Source organism: Pelodiscus sinensis, chromosome 1, assembly GCF_049634645.1.
Source record: "Pelodiscus sinensis isolate JC-2024 chromosome 1, ASM4963464v1, whole genome shotgun sequence".
Lineage (NCBI taxonomy): Eukaryota > Metazoa > Chordata > Testudines > Trionychidae > Pelodiscus > Pelodiscus sinensis.
In genome coordinates, this window is record NC_134711.1 from 84,439,594 (window position 1) to 84,457,951 (window position 18,358).

Genomic DNA, 18,358 nt, shown 5'->3' on the forward strand with positions numbered 1-18,358 from the left:
CGGGCCAGAGTGGAGCCGGGAGTGGGGAGGGGAAGTGGCTGGATACCTCACTGGTCCAGCATATTTCCTAGTTCAGGACCATTTCCTGACAGTGCCAGACCAAGGAGGTCCAACCTGTAGTAGTGATTTAATGTACCATAGAAGGCTTCTGCTATATAAAAATTAAAGGGACAAATCATGTGGAAATTACTTTAAATTTGTTAAATCTTGAGACATTCGTTGAGACTGAGGATTGCTTTCTAGTAAAGGATAGCGTTCAGATTGAGAGGACATTATTAAAAGATTTAGTTAGAAAAGTATCATTCTAACAAATAAAATAAGCCTATTTTCAAACTAAATTACCAATACGTAAACTAAGTATCCAAAGCTTCCATTTATTTAAAATCAGGCCAGCTGCTGTCTTCAGATGAACTACTTAGTTATTGCACAAGAGTGCTGATACCACTAACACAAGCTTGTGGTTAACAGTCAATTCATTATTGTTTATAAAGTATGTAGCACTATTTTATTGGCTCAGGAAAACATATATTCTTATGAGAGAAAAAAATCATGTTGATTGTAACTGAAGTAAACTAGTATAGCTTTGGGCTATGGATGTATAATGAACTGCTTTCTGCTTTAGTAAATCCTGTCGTAGTAATTTTACTGTGTGGCTTTGGTAATACCAATTAAATTTTGTTGCTAATTTTTAGGAAGTTGCAGTTTTCGTCTTCGATAAAAAGTTAATAGACAAATATCAGAAATTTGAAAAGGATCAGATTATTGATTCATTAAAGCGAGGAGTTCAACAGCTAACAAGGCTTCGACACCCTCGGCTAGTTACTGTCCAACATCCCTTAGAAGAATCCAGGTAAATTTTAGTAAAATTGTAAGTTTGAATTTTTTGCTGGACATGAAAGTTTGGGGCATTTAAAAAAATGTGCAGAAATAATAATATGATATGCAGGGGTAGCAGTGTTAGTCTGTAGCTTTAAAAATGAGTAGTCCTATGGCATCTTAAAAGACTAACACATAATAGATATATATATTTGTTTCTAAGGTGCCACAGGATTACTTATTGTTTTTAAAAGATAGGGACTTGCAATTAGAGTAAATAATAAAAGTAGGTCATATATTACCATGTCCTACTTACAGTGTTGCCCAAAATGTTGCTTTTTCTGACATTACTCACAGAGCTGTTGAAGATACATTATGTGGCTGACTTCAACTGCTAAAATATTCATTTGTCAAGTTACATTGTTACTTGAAAGAGTGCTGAAATCACTGTAACTGCAAATACAAAAAGTTTTTTTGGCTTTGGTTTCTTTTGTTTGGGCTACTACTTGGTAAAAATTCATGAATAATACTGTTTTTCTTAGATCCTTTGGTCTTTCCCCTTCTTTGCCTAAACTTGTAGCAGCAGAGCTCACCCATAATTTAAAAAGTTAAAATTATTGATGTGTATCAGCTCCCTGACTAGTTAAGACTGAGAGAACTTTGTTTTGAGATCAATTCTTGTAAGAGCTCTTGTACCTGCATGGTTGCTCAGATTCTCTTGAAAGTTCATGTACCTCATGGTGGGGTGGACTAGTCATAAACATTTGGGGTTGTTTCACCAAAAATGTTTTGCACGTACCTGTTGGGTCAAACCATGATTCTGACTGCTCCAGCAGGTCTCAGTTGCTTGACGTTTACTTCAACTGATGCTTGGCATCCACTACCCGTTTGTTGAATAACATTTTCAGTACTGCTTCCCCAACGCTAATCTTTACAGATGGTTTTAGCTTAACACTCATGCACAAAACTGTGTGTGTGTGTGTGTGTGTGTGTGTGTGTGTGTGTGTGTGTGTATGGTACCCATGTGGGTTGCTAGTCGGCCAATTTTCATATTATCTGGATCATTGAATGGGACATGCTATGGCTATTGAATATGAGCACATCTAGTCATTTTAATTTGGAACCCATCCTTAGTAGATACATGACTATATTTCATGTCCAGATATCTCTTTGAGAGAGGCATACTGGAGCTATTTTTTATTTTAGGGAAATGTCCTCTGAGCATAACAGAAAATGTAGAAGGTTCTCAGACTATTTTTGAAAAGAAAATAAATTATATATGCAAATGTTTGTTGGGTTGGAAAATTAGGGAGCAGAGGAACAGAGAAGGAATAGGAAAAGAGTCTTGGATTTGTGGCAAAGGGAGGAGTGGATAATTTGGGGTGAGTGTGCGGAGAGAGGGGTTGAGAGATTCTGGTCTGGGGAGAGGAGGGATGGAACAGTGGAACACGTGGTACAGATCTCAGATTGACAGAGCCGGAAGAGTACCCAGACATGAACTACTTCAAGACAGGCCAAGAAGAGAAAACAGAATTCCACTTGCATCACCTACAGACCACAACTTAAACCCCTCCAATGCATTATCAACAATCTACAACCAATCCTGGAAAATGACCCTTCACTCTCACAGGCCTTGGGGGACAGGCCAGTTCTCGCCTACAGACAGCCCCCTAATCTCAAACAAATTCTTTCCAGTAATTACATGGCACAACTTCATCATTCATCCAGGAACCCACCCCAGCAATCAACTCCGTGCCAACGCTGTCCACACATCTACACAAGCGATTTCATCACTGGACCCAACCACATCAGCGGCTCATTTAATTGCACATCCATCAATGTGACTTATGCCATCAAATACCAGCAATGCCCCCGTGCTATCTATAGTGGCCAAACTGGACAGTCTCTATGGGAAAGAATTAATGGATACAAATCAGGTATCTGAAAAGGCAACACACAGAAACCTTTTGGAGAACACTTTAAGGTCACCATGTTGTTTCAGGCCAGTTCCACAACCCAAATACACAGGGAAGCCTTGGAATTTAACTTCATTTACAGGTTTGGGACCCATCACAAAGGTATGAATAAAGACATTACCAGGCTAGCACACTATGTTCCACATCTTAATGACTTTTAAAAAAAAGCAAACAATGGGTACTTAAGAACAATTTGCACCTTCTCTATCAACTTCATGTAACAGGAACACTCTAGTTGACTATTTCCCCCCTTTTCCCTCTCTCGCCCCCTATTTATTTTGGAACTAGACCTTTAATAACTCCATTCCACTGAAGAAGTGAGTTGTGCCCATGAAAGCTCATGATACCATCTACTTGCTTTGTTAGTCTCTAAGGTGCTAGACTATTCATTGTTTAAGTTCTTCCAGTTACAGACTAACTTGGCTACCCCTCTGAAGCTAAGTAATATTGATTAATTTGTTGATACATTGTTAAAATTATTTTCTGTAAATCATAATCAAGAGCTTATTAAATGTATTTTTCTCTTTTTAGAGATTGCCTGGCATTTTGTACAGAACCAGTCTTTGCAAGTTTAGCTAATGTTCTTGGCAACTGGGACAATCTACCCTCTCCTTTACCTTCTGACATTAAGGAATACAAACTTTATGATGTGGAAACCAAATACGGCTTGCTTCAGGTATGTTAATACATTTTATATTTAGATAGATATATAGAAAAATCCATTTCCTGGAAGAGAAATGTGAGGTGAGGGCACAGAACCCTATGTTAGTTTCAGACATAATGTGTTATAGCGGTGCTGCTTATCATTGAGATATTCAAGGGTTTCTTGTCAGTTTCATTACATACAGTTTTCTTGGGATTGTATATTTTTATAATAGTAGATTTTAGGTTAAATACTATCCTACAAAGCTTTAGCTTGGAGTTACCCTTTTGAAATCATCTGTGGTCCATAACTTTTGACAATCTGAAGACCAATGATGGCGATCATGGAAAATTAATTATATAAACCAACTTTGCTGTAATATTTGAGAGAGGTAAAAGGTGGACCAAAGAAACCACAATGCAAACCGCATTCATGACTATTTTGTGGTATGGCAGATATTAGTTTTAAAAGAGCACATAGTACATAAAATAATTGAGGAGAGAGAATGCAGTGCTTTGAAGATGCTTCATAAACAGGAGAAAAGGGTGAATGCTTGATAGAATGCTCTGGGTTGCTACTATTTCTGCCCAGTCTCACAAGACTATTTTGAATTGTTCATTTTTCCATTTTCCTTTTCACTCCCTCCCCACCCCCCGTTGAACAGTGATGCCAGTTGCTGTTTTTTAGAGCTTTAGCTTTGTGGCCTCTTAGCTTTTGAACATAAATTTAAAACTTGTGGCAAACTTCAGTTTGCCTTTTTCTTTCTTTCTCCTAGTCATACCACTCCGATCCACAAAATTCAGTCAGTGTTCTGTCTTTGAGTAGATTATCCCCTAAGCTGTTACTGCTCTGAATACTACCTTCATAGATGCTTAGGAGGCCTTCTGTTTATGAGAACTCTATTACTAGAGTCCTGCAAGCCCATGGATATCCACTTTATATCTGTGCCTTGTTTGTGTGGAAATGGTTGTGGATATTGCTATCTCCCTTTCCTCTTGTATATGAGCAGTGGCAAGAAGTCGTTAGTTTTTGCTTCATCCTTCCATTCTGTTTTTGTTTTTTTATTTTAAAAAAGCAGCCTTCAGCCATGCTGCTCTTTTACTTCGCCTTCACACGCAGCTCCTCTCCGTTCTGAGAAAAGAACAAAGGCAGCTGATTTTTTTTTCTCCTCTTCTCCTTAAAACTAGTTATGCGTAGACAGTTTTGTTCCTGCCTTCCCGTCTGCTAAAGGAGCACCAGCACATGGGCTGCTTTGCATCTTTTCTATTCCTTCTCTTTTAAAGAAGGATCCCATGGCTCCCCAGTACCATTCAGCCAACTCATCTGGTGAACATTCTGTTCGTTCTGGGCAAGTGGGGTTTTTGAGCCCTGTGACAGTAACCTCATGAGCACACTCTCTACCTGAATTTGGTTTGCTTGATGTGTGTTTCATTTCTCAAAGTTTTTAGTATGCAATTTTTTCTTCCCTTGTGGGAGATAGCTAAGAAAAAGTCAAGGCAAACACATGCTAGTTGAGCATAGGAGGCCAGATTTTGCTGTGAAAAATGACATACCATAATTGATGTAAATATTTTGCAAGTGTTTTGAAAGAATACCATCTAAAACATGAAATAATCTTTCATTGTTAACAGGTTTCTGAAGGTTTGTCCTTTCTGCACAGCAGTGTGAAAATGGTCCATGGAAACATTACTCCTGAAAATATAATTTTGAATAAAAGTGGAGCATGGAAAATTATGGGATTTGATTTTTGTATTCAGTCAACAAATCCATCTGAGCAAGAGGTAATAAGGCTTTGTGTCTGCTTTTTACTTTAAATGTGATAGTGTCTGAAAGCATGCTCCATAATCTACATATTCTAGTTCTGTATCGCCTATTAAGTTCTCTTCCCCTTTATTAAAATAGAGGGAAAGCTATATGGTATAATAGTTCATCAACCCTTTATTTCTGGAGGTCTGAGTTTAAATTCGGTCTTGGGTCACAACTGAAAATTAATTTGAGCTGACTCCATAGAATAGGGATTATGGTGCTAGGAAGCTCTGGGTTTTACTCCTACAGGTTCTACTTCCCTGGTCTGGCACCCTCAGGACCAGACTGGTTCCAGATGAGAGATTTTTGCCAGATCAGGGGGACTACAACTGACCCCCCACCCCAGCCCTGGCTTAGCCTGCTGGCCTCCTGGCCAACTGCTCACCTGCTGTTGTGGCTCTGGGATCTGCCAGCCTACTGCAGTGCACAGAGCAGCCCACTGCCCTGCTGGCCCAACAGGGCCCCCTGCTGATACATCCGTGGTCCTGCAACATCCATGTCCGTGCCAGACCACAGATGTTGCTGGACAGGAGAGTCCTGGTTTAGAGAGTTTCAACCTGTAGTATAGTGGCCAGTGAAAAATTCCTTGTACTTTGAAAACAAGTCTGGTTTTATCCTTGAGCCATCTGCTCATTTGTTGCAGAACTACTACACAATTAATAGTTGTTGCTCAAAACAAATGTAAGAGTGGATTAACAGGGGACTAAATAATTCAGGTATTTGGTAATGGGATGTGAGTTTCTGTGCCAAGTACAGCGTGTATATATATCTAGTGATAGGGCAGTACTCTAGGAAGCTATCTTGTCCCGTAGCTCTACTTTTTTGAGGCAGCAAGGCACCCAGGTAAACGAGTGACATCCCAATAGATAGTGCTACCCTTGTGCCACACAGTGCAGCGCTTCTGGGATTACTAACGACCCTTATCCAGAAATGCATTAAATTTCCTAAAGTAAAATGAAGTTGTACATATTGCAGAGATTAATTGTGCCTACTTTGAAATTCTCATAATTCTAAATCACCTTGGTGTGATATCTGCAACAGTCAGAGCATACCCATTTAGCTTATATTACCACTTAGTTTTGCTTCACTGTGTCTGTTGTTTTACTTGTGAATTGGAAGGAATTTGACTATTGGCTGCTTGAGTAATTTAAATTTCAAATCTTCAACCACTATGTTTTCTTCCACTATTTTTTTGCAGCTGAAGTTTCTATGTAAAGAATGGGACCCAAACTTACCATCTTTGTGTCTTCCCAATCCTGAGTATTTGGCACCAGAATACATCCTTTCAGTGAGCTGTGAGACTGCCAGTGACATGTACTCTCTAGGAGCTGTCATGTATGCAGTATTTAATAAAGGGAAGCCTATTTTTGAGGTCAACAAGCAAGATATTTATAAAAGTTTCAGTAGACAGCTGGATCAGGTATCTGATATACTTAGCAATGTGTTCTGAATTTGATTATCGCTTTTTAAATGTCTCTGTGTAAAAGTAATTATTACTTAAAAATAAGAAAATTAAATGGATATCTCAGTGAAGAACACAACATTGAGAGCTGCAATATAAATTTACCATATATACTTGTTCATAAGCCGACTTTTTTGGAAAATATCTTGCTGTGAAAAGCAGGGGTCGGCTTATGAACGGGTTCTTCATATATTTTCCATTGGGGTGAAGGGTTGGCAAACTTCCCAAGTCTTCCATTGGCTAATGGGCCCGTGCCCACTGGTCTGCTACCTGGGCTGCCTGTAGCTCATCCATACAGTCTGCCCTGCCTGCCTGCCACTGTGATTCTAGTGGTGGCTTCAGGCCTGGAGCCTCTCAGCTGAAACCCAATGGGAGCTGAGACGCTCTGTGTGGGCAACCAGCACATCCTTCAGCCGGTGCTGCTTTTGGAATCGCAGGAAGCAACGTGGTTTGAAAAATGTGCTGGCTGCCCTCACAGAGCTTCTCAGCTCCCATTAGCCGGGAGCTGAGAGGCTCCGTGCCTGCAGCCACCACAGGGATCACAGTGGCAGATAGGCAGGGCAGCCAAGGTGGCAGACCAGTGAGCAGGGGCCCGTTAGTCCATGGGAGTCGTGGGAAGCAGTGTGGGATGAAGGATGTTCTGGCTACAGGCACGGAGCCTCTCTATTTCCATTGACTGGAAATAGTGAACAGCAGCCGACAGGAACTCGGTGCCTGCAGCCAGCCCATCCCTCAGTCCTCACTGACACTGACAAGCTGGTCTGGAAGTCTGTACCCTGGAGTTGGCTTATAAATGGGTCATTGACTTTCTAACTTTTTTTTTTCCTGTAATTTTGGGAGTTTGGCTTATGAACAAATGGGCTTATGTTCGAGTATGTAGTAGTTACAATAACAAGTTGCATCATGCATGCTACCTCTTTGAAATGAGTCTTTACAAAATTCTTACAAGTAAATGTATAACTGAAATTGCCTGAAAAAACTACTAGTGCTGACATTCTACCTGGGGCTCCTTATGGCTCCATATGCTGCTCAAATGGGATAGAGATTTGTTGTGCTACTCTGACTGTTAGTAGAACGACCAGGATATCGACCCCAGGACAGTGAGGAACTGGTGTTAGCCAGGTGGGAATTGCTGAGTTTAAATAAAAGGTTATAAAACTTGTGGGTGATTCCTTCCTTAGTCACATGTAATGCTCTGCTGTGACATGCAGATCACAGTTAGGGATAGAATCATAGAACACTAGAAATGGAAGGGACCTCTAGTGGTCATCGAGTCCAGTCCCCTGCCCTCACAGCAGGACCCAAATAGTAATAGTGTAGTCAATTAACTGATAAATAAAGCTTGTAAGTTAATGCTATAGACTACACTCCCTTCTCCCCTCCTCCTCCTCCCACCAGTAAATTTTTTGTCAGGCTGGCCAGCAGTATGTCTTAGTCCCAGCTTGCACTGGGTCTAGGACCTAACCCTGCTGAGGCGGTGAATTTAAAATATATTAGGAGCCAGGTGGGCAGGCAACCTGGCTCAGTTCCAGCTCATGCTGGGTCTGGATCTCAGCCCCCCTGCACAGGGGTTGCTGCCACCCTGCATTGCTGCTTCTGTATTAGAGGCAGCAGCACGGGGTGACAGGCAGCTGGTCTGTGAGGAGAGCTGGGTTTTAAACTGGCTCCCCTTGTGGACCGGCTCTCCTTGCGGACCAGCTCCCACCTGGCAACCCACGCCCGATACAGGGGCAGCAGTGCAGAGTGGCGGGGGTGAGGTGGCTTCTTGGAATTGGGGCTGAAGCACACTGGCTACCAGCCCCACACCCTATAGAATAGTCACTATAGGGTGACTATAGGTCTATATAATAGTCGAGTAACTGATAAGAATTCACGAGGTTAATTGACTATTCAGTTAACTGATATTTAACATCTCTAATCACAATGCACTATTAAAGAGCCAGGGAGTCATGTAGTTGAGTTCAGCATCTCCACAGAATTAATCAATGTCTATACTACCACTTAGGCTGTTCAGGGGTGTGAATATTCTACCCCCATGAACAACATAAGTTACATATGAGTTCTATAATTACATATGTAATGTTACATATGAGTTCTATGATACAGTGTGCCTAGCACTGTATCAGTGGGAGAACTCCCAACTAAGTAGCTTTTTTTGCTCGCAGTGGTGGTTTCATTATGCTGATAGGAGACCTCTCTCTAATTGTCATAGGGCGTCTGCACAACACATGCTGCAGTGGCACAGCTGTATCAGTACAGCTGTGCTGCTACAGCACAGTATGTGTAGACAAGGCCTTAGTAAACTCAGGTTTTAAACCAGTGCCAGCATGCAGTGTCACTGTAAGAAGAAAAAAATAACAATGGCCACATCTGAAGTTTGTGCTTGCATTTATAAAATTTGTCTAATTAAAGTAGAACAAAAAGTCCATCAAATCAGTTGTCTTAAAATAACAAATGTACAGAATGTTCAGTATTCGTGGTTCATGTGCTTGAATTATTTGTGCAGCTGAGTCGCTTAGGCTCCAATACACTTCAGAATATACCAGAGGAAGTACGTGAACATGTAAAACTACTATTAAATGTGGCTCCTGCAGTCAGACCAGATGCAGATCAAATGACAAAGGTGAGTGCCTAGAACATACTGGAAATAGCAAGAAACCAGGCTAATAATATTTGATTTGTAGAAGCAAACAACATATGCACTTTCTTTAGCTGTTTCTCTTTTCTATTGAAATTGTAAAATGTTTTCTATTTGTTAGTTGCCCTCAAAGTTACTACTTTTCCTTTTGTTTTATAATGACTATCACTTTTGCTTTGTGTTTTGAGGCAGGGCTGTAAATTCCCAGGGAGGGTACCAAAGACTGGGTAGTCTAAGGTAGCCCAGTAATTAGTGTAGTTCTTTTAATAAAACTTGTATTAATTCTTAGAGCTTTTGTATTGCAGACAATAATTCCCTTCCATATAAAATCAAGTTAGAGAGGTCATATCAGCCATACAAATACTATTTGTTTCTTCTAAAAAGATAGTCTAATGCAGTTAATTTATCTAATGGTGAAGTTACTTGTCCCTTGTGATACTACTAAATGTGTAAACGGGTATTTTATTTGTCATATATTGCTACATAACTATAAAAGTTTGTTGATATAATGCATTTGAGAAGATAAAATTTAATTATATATGGATAGCATATACTGTATGGTGGTTTCCTTCAAAGATTACACTTTTTTATCCTTTTATTTTTAGATACCATTCTTTGATGATGTTGGAGCAGTGACACTTCAATATTTTGATTCTTTATTCCAAAGGGATAATCTTCAGAAATCACAGTTTTTTAAAGGGCTACCAAAGGTTCTGCCAAAACTACCTAAGGTTGGTTTTCCTTTAGCTTTTAATATTCTTAAATGAAGAGATTGGAGTGCACCTTTGTTCTATAATGGGTTGCAGTTGGATTGGTAGAACATAGAATGGAAAAAGAGTATGATAAATTTGTTTTATATGGGAATACCCTGCAGCTACTGATACTTCTGGAGATATGAAAAAATGGCAGTCTTGAACTCCTATGGTAGCCAAATTTGCTCTTTCCTCCTCTGGATTCCTTCCACTTGGAGCAGAAGATCTCTTCCCCCACATGCTCCCTTTTCCCATTGTTTTACAATCCCAATCTTTCAAGGCTCTATGAACTATCCCCATCCTTGCAGCACAATATGACTGACTGTTCTCTTTATATAAAGCCAGTCATTGCTTCTCTATTGTTGAGTGATGTAGAAAGCTTTCTTACCCCATGGGAATTTTGTCGCATTGTGCTTTTACTGCTCATAGAAAATCTCTAGTTTTCCAGGTTATCAGTCCAAATTTGTTCTCCTGTATGGTAGTACAAATGATATAACAACTCTGGCCGCCTGCCCCTTCCCTTTTTTATTGATCTCTTATTTTCTTTGGGATTACAAAAACTAAAAAGAAAGAAATACTTGTTTACCACATAATAGAAATAATGACATTTGTGACCCCATGTGATTACATTTCTTAATCTTTAATTACATTTTCTTTTTGAACTATTTTGTATAAAATCTTATTACAGGAAGATCTAGCGTAGAGCATTGTCTTTTAGACTTAGCATTTTTTCCATTGATTAATTATTTTTGTGAGGTTTTGGAGTTGGACAAAATTTCCAAGAGTTCTAAAAGAAAAGGTAGGAAGACACAGGGAAACTGTTCAGTCTTAATGTTTTTTTCCCTCCAATTCCATTGGTGGTAGTATATCAATGTTAAATACATCTCAATGAATAGGCTTCTAGAATCATTGATATTAGGACCACGTATTATATGCTTATGTAAGATAGATGTGTCTTCAGATTTCTTGCAAACAGAAGTAGAACCAAAGGTTGAAGGTGGAGGTTGGCTATGAGCAGAAAAGTACTTTTCTTTTGTATTTGGATTTCAGATTTCAAAGATAGTGAACCCTGGAGTCCTGCAAAAGCTGATTTTTATGCTAATTCTTCATCTAGGCTGTAAAAAGACTGTATCATATGTTGCTACCTTAATTTGTATGTATGATTTTAAATCTTTTATAGAGCCTCATTAAGTTATAATAATAGCTTTTAAGTAGCATTAAAATGAGATGTTTGAGGGTCCCTTTGGACAGACAGGGTCTTAAATACATACTGAAAAGAAAGCATAGTAGTAGATTTATACAAAACTCAAGTTGACTCTTAAAGTAAGGTTCAGAACTAATTGTTTCATTTTTCTACTATTGTATAAACCTGATTTTTTATGAAAAAAGTCATTGCTGAAATAAATTTAGAAAATGATATTTTATGGCAGTGCAAACAACACCATTTTTTTTTCTTTCTCAGCGTGTTGTAGTGCAGCGAATTTTGCCTTGCTTGACCTCAGAGTTTGTGAACCCTGATATGGTACCCTTTGTTTTGCCTAATGTTCTGCTGATTGCTGAGGAGTGCACCAAAGAAGAATACATCAAGCTAATCCTGCCTGATCTTGGCCCTGTTTTTAAACAACAAGAACCAATCCAGGTAGATAAATGCTGTTTTAAAAGTACATCTCATTTTTTCCCGTCAAGGTTTTCCTTATCAAGATCCTAATCAATCTTCTCTTTATTTCCATGTTCCAATCCAGCACAAACTTCCAAACCTCAGTTCTGCTCAGTAGCTGTACAGCAAGATCAGTCTTGAGTGAAGCAAAGCATTTCGTCCACTTAGCCCATTGCCTCTGTAGCACATCTGTCCTTGATTGGTTTGGAATGCAATTTTAGCATGACAGACCATTCCCCCTCTAAAAGGGCATTAGACCATTAAATGTATAATTGTACTGATATGGTGCATCTAGAATAGCAAAAATCAGACTTGTAATTTATCATGTAGCTCAACAAAGTCCACAAGCCTTACCTTTTTTATAAGTTCAGTATAAAACATACTTGTGTTATCTTTTATTTGCTGTTTCAAAAATGCATTAAATGTCCAAGTGTCTTTTTTTTATCTTCCATGCCTTCAGGCTAGCAACATGGTGAGTGTAAATACCATTGATTCTGTTATAAGAAAACTTTGTTAGTGTTCAAAATTTTTATTGCGATAATAAACTTCAAAATGGAAGCATTATGTTCAAAATGTTACAGAATTAAAACCTGTGGCATTCTTAACATTTTGTTTTGTTTTATAGATTTTGTTGATTTTCTTACAAAAAATGGACTTACTCCTAACCAAAACTCCATCAGATGAAATAAAGAATAGTGTTCTTCCAATGGTTTATAGAGCCTTAGAAGCACCTTCCATACAGATTCAGGTGTAGTAACTACTTTGTTTTTCTTTAATAGTATATAAAATTTTCCTTTTTGATGTGAAGAGATACTGTCAAATTATGTATATCCTACAACTTTTCTTTCCTTACAAGTTTAAAACTTGTGCAACATACTTGAAGGATTATGCATTAATTCCAGAGTATATTGTTGGACTCTCTCCCTACCTGATTAGAAAGAGATCAGTTAATAAAATGTGGATGTTTGCTTAATAATGCCAAATGTTGATTTACTCTTTTCCATGTCTGAGAAACTGTTAGAAGTCCCTTTTTATCAGAGGCAGCAGCGTGGTGGGGAAGGGCAGGTAGGAGCTTGTCCTTGTGGGGAGCTGGCTTAAAAAACATATCAGAGTGATAATTTCTGTCCAGGCCTGTTGCCTAAATAAAGTATTTAATGTTTCTTTTAATGTATTGTTGTCTTTCTGTCTTTTGGCCTTTTGCCCCCTTCCCTCCCCCCCAAAAAACCCTCCAATTATCCAGAAGCCTCCACAAATTGTGTAAAGTTCAGATAAATGGAGGTTGCTAGGCTTTGCAGAGGTGACATTATGGAGGAATGTAGCTGACCTGTGGCTTAACTAGAATTTTAGATAACTAGAGTATAATGAACCAGATTTTACCTGTATCTGGTTTTTTAGGTGAATTTTATTGTTCATAATTTGATCTAAGTAATTTCTCTAATTAGGTACTTCTTTACTGGTAAGACACTTTTGTAGTAGTCGGGTGGCATTTGAGGGGCTGTCGTATATTGTTGATGTAAAAATCAAATGAAATCTATTCAAATTCTGTGATCTTTCTGTGATTAAATATAACTTTCTATAAACTGTTGCTTTGTGGAAATATAAGAAATTTTTTATCCAGATGTTATGTAGTTATGATACTAATATAGCTCTTTTAATTCAAAGCACTTTCTAAGCATAAATCTCCAATTATGTTTCAGTAGTAGTAGCATTAGTATGGTTTTTAGTTAATATAGCATGTAGTAATAGTAACTGAGTGGTGTATCATTTAATATAAAATACACTTGAATCTCTTTTATGGAATTATGGATTCATATTTTCCAGACCTTGGGTGTTCGCCATTATAAAGGGTATAGGGAGTGAGTGCAAGGTCTGGAAGGGAGGGTGCAAGGACACAGTGGGGAAGAGTGTCTGAGGGGGATGGGATGTGGTGCTTACCTGTTGCCTTGTTCCTTGGGGCACACATGGCTTTGCACCACTCACTTCTCCCAGGCCACTGGGGGGGAGGAGGAGCAGGGAAAAGTTTCCACACCAGCACTTTGCTGTGCTACCATTCCCCCACCTTGTGGGGGAAAAGGGAATGGCAGTGGGAAGAGTTGCTTCCTCTTCCCCCCTGCCTGCCAGGGTCTGAATCAGGGGGGGGGGGAGAGAGATTTTAGTAAATCAAACTATTTAAGTTCAAACTTTCTTTAAAAAAGTCGTTAGGGATCAATTAGGTGCCCATATTTGTTACTTGCTTTAGAGGATGGAATGAGAACTTGACTAATATTTTTGCTCTTACAATATATATAGATTTTAAAGTGAAGTATTAAAAAACTTCTGTGGTTGTTTCTTTACAGGAACTTTGCCTTAACATAATTCCTACGTTTGCCAACCTAATAGACTATCCATCAATGAAAAATGCATTAATACCAAGAATTAAAAATGCATGTTTGCAAACTTCCTCTCTTGCTGTAAGTAAACTAATGTTCTTGATCTCTCCATCCTCTATCCCCAAAACATTAAAATAGTGCTCACATAATTTTGATTTCTCTGTTGTTGCTTTAATTATTATCAACATGCTGCTGGAAAGTAAGAACTTTGTGCAGAAGACAGAGCAACACCTACCATAATACTGTGCATTCACTTCAGCTTTTTTTGTATCACTGTTTGTTCAGCAATCACTTGTGTGTCACTGATGCAAAACTTTCTTATGTTTTTTTCAAAAACAGTTCTGGATTTTCATTTCTATACTGATTTTTGTTGTTTGAAAATACTAGCTAATGTGAAAAGTAATTATCTAGTGCTCCTTGATATGAATTGTATAAATTTTCAAGGTAGTTTTCTGGATTCCCTCTTCTCCCCCCCTCCCACACTCACACTCCATGTTTTAGATATGTACTGTCAAAAAATGTGAATAATTGGAGTGGTTAAGTATTCTTGCATTCAGACTTGAGTCTTGTTTGTTAAAGCAGTTGGCCATTTCATTTAAGTATATTTATACATATTTTTTTTATTGAAAATCAGAGGAAAACCGTATTGTCTTATTTGATTCTCTCATTAGAATAGAGAGATTTTTCAAAATAATGGGACACCCATCAAGTTCCAAAATGAAGTAACTTGGGTATCTAAGCATGCACTTAGGATCCTAACGTTTATGCCCCCATTTTAAAAATATCCTACAATTATTAATATTTGAGCCTTATTTATGATCAGAAAAGATTTTTGAAGCAAAGCAGAAGTGTTGAAATCATCTTAGCAACCATGGGATAGCTCTTATTTGCTGAAGAAATCCAAGACAACCTGTGATGTGTGGGAAGGAGTCCTGCAGGATACTGTAGGTTCCTCTAGTTTCTGTATTGAGTTACACCACTTACTAAGTTATGGTTCTGTATCATTCTACTAAATTAAGCAGATAACACTTACATTACAACAAAAATGTATTGTGCATGATCAGTGCAAAGACAATATTACAACAGAACATGAAATTCTATCATAGTTTGTCTAGTGCATAGTATCAAGTGTGCAGTTAGTTTAATTCTAATACAGTTTCTGTTGGAGGACTGTATCAAATACAAGTAAATGAATTGTACTGAATAGTACAGTCTTTATTCTTCCCCCTCTACATTTTTGATAGCAGAAAAGAGTTAACATTAGAATTCATGTCTTGCCAAATGGAATATTTTCAATGTGATGTTTTCCCCATGCAAGTTATATGTAATACTGGAAATTAAAATAAACTTGTTTTGATATTTTAGCAAAACAGATGGGTTGTAGGAGATACACACTGCATGAAACGTGGAAATATTCAAAACATAAGATCTGGTAGTAATAGGGGACTTCAGTCATGCATCTGTTGGAAAAATAATAAGGCAAAACACAATTTCCAATAAGCTTCTGGAATATATTTGGGACAACTTTCTGTTTCAGAAAGTAGACCTAATGAGGGGGATAGACTTTATTAGGCCATATTAGACTTTGTGACCAACAAGAAGGAAATGGGTGAAAAGCGATTTTGGTGCAAATGATCATGAAATGATTGATTTCAAGATTCTGTGAGAGCAAGAGAATAAGAACAATGGACTTCAAAGAAGTAAATTTCAGTGAACGCAGAGAATTGGTAGTTATGGTCCCAAGGGAAGAAAGTCTAAGGGAGATAGAAGTTCAGAAGAATTGACAGTTTCTCAAGGAGACTTTATTAAAGGCACAGCTGCACATTATTTCAATACAAAGGAAAGATTGGAAGAGTTGTAAGAGGCAGTATGGCTCCATTAGGAGCTCTTCAGGACTTGAAAATCAAAATGGAATTCCACAAAAAGTGGAAAACGGATGAATTGATAAGGAGTAGTATAAAATAACAGTATAAGTATGTAGGACCAAAATCAGAAAGGCAGCACAAAATGAGTTGCATGAAGCAGAGGGGAAAAAAGGCAATAAGAGCTTCTTTAAATGCATTAGGAGCAAGAAAAAGATGAAGGAAAACTTAAGTCCTCTGCTTAGTGGGAAAGGAGAGCTAATAACAGATGACATAAAAATAACTGAGGTATTTAATGCCTATTTTAATGCTGACTGGATACACAGTTAATCCTAACAACAAGGAGGAAAGAACACATGCCAAAATAGGGACTCCACAGATAAAAGATTATTTAAATAAATTAGATGTATTCAAGTTGGCACAATGTGATGAAATTCATCTTGGGGTACTTGAAGAGCTAGCGGAAAAAAAATCTCTGAACCATTACAGGTTGGACCTCCCTTGTCCAGCACCCTCAGGACCTGACCAGTCCCAAACGAGGGGATTTGCTGGACTAGGGAAGCTTCCTCCCAACGTGGCCCATGCTGAACTCCTGCCAGCTGCTAAGGCTCTAGCCTAGCTCTGCTGCTGCTGCCTGCCCAGCTGTGGCTCCTTAGCAGCTACTGCTGCTTGACCCCAAGCTCTGCAGCTGCTGCCAGATCTGGGAGCTCCATGGCCAGGGCTGGAGGTCCCTGGCTGCAGCTGGGGCTGGGGCTGGGGCTGGGGCTGGGGCTGGGGCCAGAGCTCTGGCCGCTGCCAACCACTGCTACCTCCCAACCATAGGGAGCAGACTCTCCGCTGTGCTACCTGTCCCTTTACGCACCCCCCCCAACATGGGGCTCCCATGTGAGTTGCTCCCCCCAATGATCCTGCCCCACAGTCTGACCTCCCTGTACCTGGGCTCTGTGGACCACAGATGTTGCCAGATTAGAGAGTCCCAGTTAAGGGTATAACCTGTAGTAATTATCTTTGAACATTCATGGAGGATGGGTGAGGTCCTAGAAGACTGGAGAAAGGCAAGCATAGAGTTTCTTTTTTCTTTTCTTTTTTTTTCTTTTCTTTTTTTTTTATTTAAGGGAGCAAAGAGGACTTGGGGAATCCAGTAAGCTGAACTCTGATACCTAGAAATATACTGAAACAAATTATTAAACAATCAGTTTGTAAGCAATTAGAGTATAGTAAGATGGGTGGATGAATGTATTTTTCAAAACCAAGTCATGCTAAAAATCGAATTGCCTTCTTTGACATGGTAACTGGCCTAGTAAGTGGGGTGAGGTGCAGGGGAGAAGCAGTAGACATGATGTCTCTTGATTTTAGTAAGACTTTTGACACAAATAGCATATTTATACGTAAACTTGGAAATGTAGCCTAAATGAAATTACTCTTAATGTGCATACACAACTCTTTGAAAGACTGCTCAGAGTGGTTATCAGTGATTCACTGTCAAACTCTGAGGGCATATCTAGTGGAGTCCCATTGGAGTCAGTCCTGGGTTCCAGTACTATTCAGTATTTTTATTAATAACTTGGATAATGGAGGAGAGTGTGCTTATAAAATGCAACCTGGACAAAATTAGAGAATTGGTCAGAAATCTAAGAAATGAAATTCAATAAATACAAGTACAGAGTATTTCACTTATGAAAGAAAAATCAAACTTGCAAACTACAAAATGGGGAATAATTTGTGAGGTGATGACTGCTGAAGAGGATGTGGAGGTTATAGTGGAGCACAAATTGTCCATTTGTCAACAATGTGATGCAGCTGAGTGGGGAATATAATATGTGACATCTAATATTTTGGGTTATATTAACAGAACTGTTGTATGTAAGACATGGAGGTGTAATGGTTCCATTCTACATGGTACTGTTGAGGCCTCAGCTGGCATACAGAGTCCCATTCTGGTCACCACACTTTAGGAAAGATCTAGACAAATTGGATGGAGAACAGTTAAATGATAAAAGGTTATTCCTTATCGGTTTATCCATAGAAAACCTCACCTGTGAGGAAAGGATTGTTTACAAAAAAAGACATGTTTAGTCTTGAGAAAACAAGACTGAATTGGGGACCTTGAGGCTACATCTAGACTGCAAGCCTAGATTGGAAAGTATCTCATGTACTTTTTTCGAAAGTATCTCATGAAAAAGCCTCTTTCAAAAGAGGTTTGTAATCTAGACTAAAACCAGTACTTTCAAAAAGCAAGCCACTTTTTCGAAAGAGAGCATCCAGACAGTCTGGCTGCTCTCTTTCGAAAAAGCACAGTTTGCATTACATGGCGTTTTTTTTTTAAAAAATACTTTTGAAGAGCACTTTCGAAAAAAGGCGTTATTCCTCGTAAAAC

The 18,358-nt window shown here is 38.7% G+C and overlaps 1 protein-coding gene across 1 annotated transcript in view; it reads left to right on the top strand.

The window, feature by feature from the left end:
• Positions 1-18,358, top strand: part of SCYL2 (SCY1 like pseudokinase 2) — a 54,886-nt gene that overhangs the window by 16,489 nt on the left and 20,039 nt on the right. The window contains exons 3-11 of the mRNA XM_006125853.4: positions 693-850; positions 3,324-3,468; positions 5,067-5,216; positions 6,440-6,661; positions 9,210-9,326; positions 9,947-10,072; positions 11,556-11,732; positions 12,376-12,498; positions 14,087-14,200. Of these exons, the coding sequence (XP_006125915.1) occupies positions 693-850; positions 3,324-3,468; positions 5,067-5,216; positions 6,440-6,661; positions 9,210-9,326; positions 9,947-10,072; positions 11,556-11,732; positions 12,376-12,498; positions 14,087-14,200 (1,332 nt within the window). The remainder of the gene's footprint in view (positions 1-692; positions 851-3,323; positions 3,469-5,066; positions 5,217-6,439; positions 6,662-9,209; positions 9,327-9,946; positions 10,073-11,555; positions 11,733-12,375; positions 12,499-14,086; positions 14,201-18,358) is intronic.